Source organism: Chrysoperla carnea, chromosome 2 (genome assembly GCF_905475395.1).
Source record: "Chrysoperla carnea chromosome 2, inChrCarn1.1, whole genome shotgun sequence".
NCBI classification, from domain to species: domain Eukaryota; kingdom Metazoa; phylum Arthropoda; class Insecta; order Neuroptera; family Chrysopidae; genus Chrysoperla; species Chrysoperla carnea.
The window spans coordinates 3,247,491-3,257,828 of NC_058338.1; the positions used below are offsets into that span (position 1 = coordinate 3,247,491).

The 10,338-nt window shown below is 29.4% G+C and overlaps 2 protein-coding genes across 2 annotated transcripts; one reads left to right on the top strand and one right to left on the bottom strand.

The window, feature by feature from the left end:
* Positions 1-341: 341 nt before the first annotated feature.
* LOC123294227 lies at positions 342-6,968 on the top strand. The gene is made up of 10 exons (XM_044875342.1): positions 342-1,174; positions 2,062-2,284; positions 2,347-2,566; positions 2,749-2,929; positions 3,055-3,124; positions 3,707-4,572; positions 5,455-5,677; positions 6,029-6,248; positions 6,313-6,551; positions 6,922-6,968. Exons 1-10 carry the CDS (start codon positions 353-355, stop codon positions 6,966-6,968), a joined length of 3,111 nt encoding a protein of 1,036 aa, XP_044731277.1. The 5' UTR covers positions 342-352.
* A 636-nt stretch (positions 6,969-7,604) lies between these two features.
* Positions 7,605-10,037, bottom strand: LOC123291924 (UDP-glucosyltransferase 2-like). The gene is made up of 4 exons (XM_044872385.1): positions 9,006-10,037; positions 8,584-8,806; positions 8,305-8,527; positions 7,605-7,902 (listed from the first exon to the last, which is right to left on the bottom strand). The coding sequence occupies exons 1-4, from the start codon at positions 9,837-9,839 to the stop codon at positions 7,611-7,613; spliced, it is 1,572 nt and encodes a 523-aa protein (XP_044728320.1). The 5' UTR covers positions 9,840-10,037; the 3' UTR covers positions 7,605-7,610.
* Positions 10,038-10,338: the final 301 nt, after the last annotated feature.

Below are 10,338 nucleotides of genomic sequence, written 5' to 3' on the forward strand. Positions count from 1 at the left end.
CTGTCGGCCACTATCAAGCGACCTGGGTAAACACCTGAGCCTATCATAGTCCTAGAGACGCCACGATCCATGGTAGTCCGGATGTTTTTATCAGAAATCTTCTTTTGTATAAGGTTTTCTTCAATCCATTTTGGGTATTTTCATTATTTTTAATTGCTAGAAAAGATTATGATAACATCATTTCGATATAATCGAAACAATTTTTAGACATTCAATCAAATTTCAAAATTACTTTCTGCTTGTAACATGTAGTTACACTTATTTTAAAAATGACCTCGATATCTGTTTAAATTCAAAGATCACTTTTATTCATTTAAAATTCATTTAAGATTTCAGATCGATCAAATTCAAAATGTTTTTATTTATATTTTCACTGATTTTAATTAATTATTGTGATTCTAGTCGTATTTTAGCCGTTTTACCAACACCATCGATAAGTCACATGGTAATTTATCGTCCAATATTAAAAGAATTATCTTTACGTGGTCATCAAGTAGTGGCAATTCTACCAGATCCGATAAATGATCCAAAATTAGTGAATTTAACAGAAATCGATGTACATAATGTATCATATAATATTTGGGCACAAGAAAATCGTTTAGCTGAGACACGAATTGAAAAAGAATCATTTTTCGGATCGTTTAAAAATATGTTTAAAGTATTGTTAAAAGTTTGTGACAGTGAATTGAATCATCCACAAGTGCAACAGTTAATCCAAAATGAATCGGAGCATTTTGATTTGGTTATTAATGAATGGTTAATGTATGCAAGTACTTTTGCTTTTGGAGAACGATTTAATTGTCCAATTGTGGGTGTATCATCAATGCCTTTATTTATTACTGGCCATGATACAATTGGAACACCAACATATCCTGGTTATGTACTAGATTTCATGAAATTATCTGGAATGGATTTAACATTTTGGGAACGTATTGATAATTTGTTGTATTCAATTTGGTTTCGATTATTTTATCATTGGGTTGTGTTGCCCAGTCATGATGTGGTAGCGAAAAAACATTTTGGGCAGAGTTTAAAGTATGTGGGAGATATTGAGAAAAGTGTTAGTGTTGTTTTGGTTAATACGAATCCAATATTTTATGTAAGTCGACCTTTACCACCGAATTTTATAGAGATTGGAGGAATTCACAAGAAAGAACGGCGTCCATTACCAGAGGTGAGAATTTTTCTACTTTTAGTTTTATCGATAAAATTTTATTAATGTTTAAACTTTTTTTAAAAAGTTTTCATACACTTGGGCTGTATTTTTAAGAAATGTATTCGAAAAATAGAGGACTTTCTTTCAAATTCAACAATTCATTCATTCATTGATTCGATCGAAAAATAAATAGGTTTGTAATGACGTATACGGTATTCCTGCCCATAAGCGTTACCAGTATGAAATTTTTGAAGGGATTGAATTTTTGGCATTGTAACGTGAGGGATATATACAGTTCCAAAACATAATTTCTATTTAAGGATGTATTTTTGTTGACTTCGAGTTGAGATATAGTCATTGAAATAAATACCACGGTCCTCGAATTAAAATCGTATTTTAAGAAATTTTATTTAAAAAATAAACGCAACTATCGTCAGTAGCTAAATTTATTCATTAAAACACATTCATTACAAACATTCTTTATAAGGCAGGCAATAAGACTCTCAACTGAGATAAAGGTCCTATTCCTGCATGACAAAATGAAAAATTTGTTTAACGTAAAGCCATAAAACATTTCACAAGCGGTACGAAATTTTAATCCAACTTATAGATATAAATTACGATCGGTAATAGAATTTTCAAACCCAATAAATAATTTATTGCGTGTTGTTACATTAAGTTTGCTGATCTTGCAAATAAATTTAGCTACTGACGATGGTTGCGTTGCAATTAAAATGTCCATATTTAGGGAAATTTAAGTATGTTATCTTTTTAATTATACTTTTTAATTAAAATACAATTTTTATTTCGAGATATTTATTTTAATAACAATACCTTCTACAATTAAATGCACATGGAAAAACCGTTTAGCGAAAAACACAAAAATGAAAAACGTTTCTTTTTAGCAATTAAAACAATATTTAGATGAATCATCAAATGGCGTATTATATTTCAGTCTTGGATCAAATGTAAAAAGTATATCGTTACCAATTGATAAATTAAACATTATTTTTAATGTATTATCAAAATTACCTTATAATATTTTATGGAAATGGGAATCCGATGACATTCCATTTAAGTCGAAGAATATTAAATTCTCCAAATGGTTACCACAACAAGATATACTTGGTAAGTTCAAGGAACCAGAAGAAATCGTCGAAGAAAATTTGATTTTAATTTCTTTAATTTAGATCACCACAATGTGAAGTTATTCGTTACCCAAGGAGGCTTGCAATCGATTGAGGAAAGTATTCGAAGTCAGGTTCCAATGATTGGAATACCATTTGCTGGTGATCAAGATCATAACGTTGCCAGAATACATAGTTTGAAGATTGGAAAACGAATTTACTTGGAAGAATTATCTGAACAATTACTTAATGATACAATATTTGAAATTATTACTGATAAAAGGTAAATAAATTTGTTTCAGGCAAGGAAAACTTGTTAGCCCGTCAACACTCGCGTCAATCGTCTGGTAATTTTTAGGCGCATGATGAGAAATTTTCTCACGCTATCTGCATATGCTTCAAATATTATAATGCGAGTGAAAAAGATTCAAAAAGAGAGCCTAAATATCTTGAATTTCTTTTTAGTTACAAAAATAACATTGTGGAAATATCAAATCTATTATGGGATCAACTGACAGATCCATTGGATCGAGCCATATGGTGGATTGAATACGTAATTCGGCATAAAGGTGCTAAACGACTACAAAGTGGACTTGTACATATGCCATGGTATAAATATTTATTATTGGATATTTTATTATTTTTTATATGTTGTTTAATTATTGTATTTTATTTCTTGAAACTAGTTTTGAAATTGTATAATTTTATTTTTAAAACTAAAATTAATAAAAATAAAAAAGATTAAAACTTTGTTATCTTTTTTTATTTAAGTTCCAAAATCTTAATACAGAACTCGCCAAATTCATGAAAAATTCAACTCATCATTTCTTTTTTCCCAAGAGTTCTTAAAAGTTCAAATAACATATACAAGGTTTGTTTGTTCGTTACGATTTCACGCAAAAACTACCGTCCGGATTTGAATGAAACTGTATAACAATATATAGCTCATACATTAGAATAACACATGAGCTATAATTTATAAAGATATATTTAAGAAAAAAAAAGATTTAAAGATTTAAATTAAAGATTTCTGTAAAAATTTAAAATAGTAAATGTCAAACAATTCATGGTCATCTTTTCTGATATACCTATTATCAGAAAAGGAGGAGAATTAGATCAAGAGAGGTGGAGGCTATTAAGGGGTCGTGGCGGGTATCATGCTAGTATTCTTATAAAATTGTAATAACTCTTGTTTGGTGTACATCTTCTCCAAACCATGTAATTAGTTTTAATTAGTACTTACATAACTATTCACTTTTATTAATCAATTATATTATATTTCTATTTAACCACAAACAAACATGCAAAAAAAAAATCCAGCATGACCTTACCAGAATTAATATCTAATTTCCAGAATAATTATACTTCTTTTTTTTTATTAATTAGTTTTAATGTAGTCATCAATCAAGTTAAACGTATTTAGATTTTAGTGAATGTGATTTTGGACTAACAATGAAAGTGTTAAAACACGTTTTATTATTTTTAATTTGTACATTAATAGAATTCTCAGAAAGCTCTCGAATTTTAATAATCGTACCAACACCGTCAATCAGTCATAATGTAATATTTCATCCAATTATTAAAAAACTATCCGAACGTGGACATGAAATCGTTTCAATTACAACGGAACCATTAAACGATCCAAAATTAACGAACTTAACAGAAATTAATGTACGAGAAATCTCGTACAATGTATTCGAAGATAAACATTTAATGGCTGAAAGTCGTTATCAAAAAATATCCAATTTTCAAATGTTACAAAATTTAGCAGATGTTTTAATAACAACATGCGATGTACAGTTAAATAATACCGAAGTGCAAAATTTAATGAAAAGTGATCAAAAATTTGATTTATTCATTGTGGAATATTTAATTTATCCAGTGTTTTATCATTTTAAAACGATTTTTAATGTTCCAATGGTTGGGATTACATCAATGTCATTACCACTAGCGCAACAGGATGCTATTGGTGGATTTGTTCATCCTGCTTTCCATTTGGATACTGTCGGACTCTCGTCGAGGAATTTACGCTTTTGGCAGCGATTGTTTAATTTTATTTATTTATTTCAATATCGATTGTTTTATCATTATTTCTATTTGGAAAGGCAAGAAAAATTAGCGATGAAATATTTTGGTAATGTTAGTAAGCAACGTTTATGGGATTTGGAGACAAGTGTGGATTTAGTTTTGACAAATACAAATCCTATTTTTAATATACCACGGGCGATTGTGCCACAAAATATTGAAATTGGCGGAATTCATTTGAAAGACAGTAAAGAGTTACCAAAAGTAAGTTATTGATTATTGATTTTTTCGATTATTTTTTGGGATGTTTTTTAAAACGTAGTCTCGAAATAAAGCAAATTACTTCTGTTTTTCAAAGTTTTATCCAAAATAAATACAAAAAAAAAGAATACCATGCTGATCGAAAATTTGTTCATTTCCGCCATCTTGAATTGGTGAATGGCAATTCAAGAGGAGAAGGTTGTAATATGCACACTTTCTCATAAATTTAATTCACCCATTTCGTTTTGTTTCTTCCCAAACGGGGCAAACCAGAAATTTTTTGCCTTAAATTTTCATAAATTCAACAGTATTTTGGCATAAAACACATTTAGCCCGCATCATGTTTAACTTGCAAACCATCTTTACTAAATGTTTTAATACTTACTTCTAGTGGTAGCGAAATTGCATACTGCGGAATAAAGGCGCGCGCATCGCATACTTTTATATATAAACTAGCTGTGAATAAGCCGCTTTGCTGGGCAAATTCAATTTTAAATACAAAGCTCTTTTATTTGATTCCGCATTTGGATATATTTAAAAGTATTCCATTGTTCATCCCCACTTTCTCGCTCCAATTTTTCATTCCCCCATCGAAAGTTGGAAATAGATAAAAACAATCCTTGAAGCTGATTGTATATCGTCCCTTTCATTCCGTATTTCAACCTCTTACAGCCTTTTTTCGCACTATGGAGTGGCCTATGTGTTAATCCAGGTTACAAACTATATGTTTTCAAATTTTCACTCAAATCCGTTCAGCAATTCTGGTGTGATTGAGTAACAAACATCCATCCGGCCATCCATTGCAATGTGCGCGCAAATCTTCCGTAGTATGTATTTCGCTACTGCTAGAAGTAAGTTATTTTAAAATTTGTGAAAATTTTATAGGATTTGAAATTATACTTAGATAATTCACCAAATGGAGTAATTTACTTTAGTTTAGGATCGAATGTGAAGAGTAAAACTTTGCCAATAAATATTCGAGAAATGTTTCTAAGAGTGTTTAGTCGCATGAAATATAATGTTTTATGGAAATGGGAAAATGAAACTCTAAAAAATAAACCAGACAATGTAATAACTAAAAAATGGTTTCCACAGCAGGATATTTTAAGTAAGTAACTAATATTCTAGATTAACGCTGTAGCCTGGCAATTTTGTTGATTTTCTTTTGCGAATGGCTGAAAGTACTTTTCTTTTGCTCTCCGTCCTTCTCCGAAAAAAAGATATGGTCTCTTTTTAAAGGCGAAATTTGAGTTGAACATGAAAATTTCAGTTTTCTTAAATTTTCTTGATTTATACCCCAACATATGAGCTAGCTTTGAAAAATTCGGGCCTCGAAAAAGTCTAACAAAGATCTATAAGTATAACTGTAAAGTTTAATTCTGAGCCCGAAATAAAATCAATTTAATTTGAAAAAGTTCTTCCCTGAAATTTTCAAATCGCATAATCAATACTTTTTCAGATCATCCAAATGTAAAGCTGTTCATCACTCAAGGCGGATTGCAGTCGATTGAGGAATCAATTCGAAATAAAGTTCCAATGCTTGTGATTCCATTTAATGGAGATCAACCGTATAATGCTCAACGTCTAGTCGATTTAAAAGTAGCGAAGAAATTGGAATTCGAAGAATTAAATGAAATAAATGTATATGATGCTATAGAAGAAATTATTCAGAATTCTAGGTACAAAAATATTCTTTTTTTCAAAACTTCAGAAATGCAATTGGCATCGATTTTTTTTTTGTAGGTATATTAAAAATATCGAAAAAATATCAAATTTATGGTGGGATCAACCGATGAAACCTTTAGATCGTGCCATTTGGTGGATTGAATATGTAATTCGTCATAATGGTACACAATTTTTACGAACACCCGTAGCCGATATGCCCTGGTATATGTATTGGATGTTAGATACAATTTCATTTGTATTTGGTACAATTTTGTTGATTTATTATTTAAGTCGAACGATTTATAGAATAATTTTTCGTTCTAAGAAAATGAAAAAAGATTAGTTTTCTTTTTTTTATACTTTTATATTTAATAAATATTTTTTTCTAAATTTTGTAATAATTTTATTCCGAAAAGTTTTTGGATGTCTGTTTTTGAATGTCGGTCGAATTAGAGACTATTGCTCCTCGTTGCTATTTGTACATAGACTTCCTCGATGCATGAAAATAAATGTAAAAGGAAAATGTAAAAAATGCTATAAATAAAAGATATTCTCGACTGTTCGTAAAATAAAGTGGTTCGGTTCGAATGACGTTTTGCTCGAATGAGAAATGTTTCGGGTAAGTACTATTCCAGCTTTTTTCCCTTTTTTTTTGAAATATTTCTATGGGTGTATGTTTTATTGCAGGTATAATTACGGGAGAAAACAAAATAGTAGTGAAAGTTTTATATTAAAATTTTGAAATTTACTTAAAATAGCCTAATTATCTTGAGAATACCAAATTTTTTTTTTCTCGAATCTCTAAAATTATATAATTAATAAAATAGTATTAATCATTAAACTGGAAATGTAATTTAAAATTTAAATAAAATAAATTATTTTTCTAACTAATTAAAAAACAGTAACCTTGTCCTTAGACATTACCCTTGATGTAAAAAAAAATTTATTATAAATTTATTGAATGTAATTTGGGAAAATACATTAGCTACATAATCGTAGTTATTATTTCTCTCTGTCAATATTTCAAAGTGGCCACAAAACCGAGAAAATTGGGAATCATTGTAGATAAATTAGGAAATTACTATGTAAAACATACTTTATAAACCAAGCTTCATCGAATTCTGAAAGAAAAATCATCCGAGTTTTTTCTAAAAAAACCCTTAAAAAATTGTAAAGAATCAAAAAAGAAATTATCTTCCCCAATTTTGTTAAAAAAAAAGTTTCTTTGACCAAAAGACTAATTTTTCAAAGTACTTTAAACTTATTATACCTAAATAATAATTAATTTATAAAAAAATTTTGTTTTTAGATTGAATTTATTTATAAGCAAAATAAAAAAAGTTTTATAATTACAATAAGTCTAAGTCAATTTTCATCTAATTACGTTTAACTTTTTTCGAAGATACTTTACGATTTTTCGACAATAATTTACATACTAATTTAAAACTATAATATAAAATTAGAATTCCTCCAATCGCACAACTTAAAAAGAATAAAATTACATCGATTAATAACAATTGTATCCAACTCATGTCAGCGGTAGCACTACGTAATTTTGGTAAACCTTTATGACGTAGAACGAATTCAATCCACCATACAGCACGATCGAGTGAAGATATTGGTGTATCCCACATTAATTCCGATAACTCAGTGATACGTTCTTTATATCTGAAAAACAAAAATTATAATTGAAGAACCAGGCCAAAAAAAAAAATTCGTTGAATTTACTTCAGCTGATCATTTGAGGTTTGATGATAGTAGTTGTGTACACACACATACTGCGGTCAGTGTACGTGGTACTAAAATGAATTTACTGCATATTGCTTATTAATAACAGTCATGATTGTCAGTCAGTTAGGTGCTAGAACAGAGCTGGTCAGTCAGCCCTTATTTACGAACAATCAGCTATTTATTCGGCTTTTTAAATCGGGACACGAGATAGCTGAGGGGAAAAGTTGACATACAATCATTGAATTTTTAGAATATGCATTGATTTTCCATATTGATTCCCTCCTGAACCCATTTAACCCTTGACACCTAACTAATTCCTTACTTATGTACTTAACATACCTATTATCGTTGATAATATTTAAAATTTTCGCTTTAATAATATTTTTATCATCTAATTCATCAAAACCTAATCGATCTCCAATTCCATGATAAATATATCGGGCAGCATTGATTTCTTGATCAGCAAAAAATGGTATAGCAATCATTGGTACTTTTTTATGGATTGCTTCTTCAGCAGATTGAAGACCACCTTGCATTAAATATAACTTCAAATTTGGATGACCTAAAAAAGATAAACAATTTAGCGAAATTCTTAAACAGAATTACGTAGGTACACACCTAAAAGATCTTGTTGTGGAAACCATTTTCGTATAACAACATTATCTGGCTTATTTTCTAAATTATCTAATTCAAATTTCCATAGAACCAAATATGGTAATTCTCTGAATGTTTCTATTAATGCATTGAATTTCTTTTTGGGTAAATTTTTACTTTTGACGTTAGTGCCTAAACTAAAGTATATGAATCCCTGTTTAGCATTATCAAGCAATTCTTGTAATTCCTGGAAAAAATAAAATAAAATTCAGAGGTCAAATTCTATTTCCAATGCCGGGCCTTTTCCAAAGGACGGCTACCATAGTTTCGGCCCATCAATAAGATAGACAACATCAATTTGTTTTTAAATTAGTAGTCTAGAACAAATTCTGAGAAAAATACTTTTCTGAAATTCATTTCAAGAATTCGAGAAAAAAAATACATACCTTGGGTAATGGCTTGGGTTCTTTAAAATGTAATCCCGATATATCAATTAAAGCTGGCACTCGTGGTTTCGCTCCAGTATATACAGGATTTTCACTAATAAACACCACGGTAATTCGTTTCAATGCATCCGTTAAGTATGGAAAATCTTGTCCAAAATGTTTTTTCGCTATAGCATCATGTTGTGGCAATAGTTTAAAATGAAAATAAAATCGATACCAAACTGCATAAATCACTGAATACACCCGTTGCCAGAACGTTAGCTCATGTGAATATGGCAAATAAAAATCTGGATTATAAATAGGATGATGTGGATTCCCAATGGAATCATGTCCATGCCCATTTAATCCAAATGATGAGATACCAACAATGGGACAATTAAATCGTGTCCCGAATGCAAACGTACTTGGAAATAGTAACCATTCATTAATCACCAAATCAAAATGTTCATTTGGATCCTGGATAATTCGTTTCACATCTGGATGATCTAATTCACGATCACATAGCTCCAATAAACCTTGACTCATTCCATACATGGATTGAATCGGTGAATATCCTTCTAAACGTTCTTTTGTAAATTTATTAAAACGATGCCAAATTTCATACGAAAAACTTACATCAATTTCCGTTAGATTCGTTAAAGTTGTATCGTTAATTAAATCGGGAATAATGGAAACAACTTGATGACCACGTAACGATAATTCACGGAGTACAGGATGGTATACGATATTATGACTCCATGATGGAGTTGGAAGCATAGCTAATATTCGTGCATTTTCAATCCATTTTGGTAGCAATAAAATAAAGAAAAATGCTTGTGTTACTTTAACAAGCATTTTATTAATAAAATTCTAATCGACCGTGATGGGATTTGAACCCGAATACTTCCCTTTCACAGTTAAATATACCTATTTAGCACGTACACTATTATGAAATTTTTTAATACGAAGCACTATTTTTTTAAATTCCGTTCACTTTAAACTAAAAATATAAACTAAAAAATGTAATCTTCGTCAATCATATGATTAACTGATTGATTTTTGTTTGAACAAAACGCAAGGTTATCAAGTATAAAACTTTGCTTTCTTATTTTTATATAATTTTGTTACAGATCTAGACAGACTTCATTATTATGAGATATAATTATAATTATTATTAATCATTCGGAAAAATTTAATGTGATAACACCATTTAGAAATACTCTATTTAATTTCATCAAATACAGATAATTATCAATATATAAATATTGGTACAGTGTTTGTATTTAATCATAAGGTACAGTTCTAACCAAAATCACCAGTAACATTACATTTATGAATAATATTAAAAGTCTTA

Bases quoted from the DNA above. Each gene is read 5' to 3' on its own strand.
- LOC123294227 (XM_044875342.1), top strand. From the start codon at position 353: ATGTTTTTATTTATATTTTCACTGATTTTAATTAATTATTGTGATTCT. The intron at 1,175-2,061 runs GTGAGAATTTTT...GTTTCTTTTTAG, and splicing joins AACGGCGTCCATTACCAGAG to CAATTAAAACAATATTTAGA. The intron at 5,678-6,028 runs GTAAGTAACTAA...ATACTTTTTCAG, and splicing joins TCCACAGCAGGATATTTTAA to ATCATCCAAATGTAAAGCTG.
- LOC123291924 (XM_044872385.1), bottom strand. From the start codon at position 9,839: ATGCTTGTTAAAGTAACACAAGCATTTTTCTTTATTTTATTGCTACCA. The intron at 8,807-9,005 runs GTATGTATTTTT...TATTTTTTCCAG, and splicing joins AACCCAAGCCATTACCCAAG to GAATTACAAGAATTGCTTGA. The intron at 7,903-8,304 runs GTATGTTAAGTA...TTTGTTTTTCAG, and splicing joins AATATTATCAACGATAATAG to ATATAAAGAACGTATCACTG.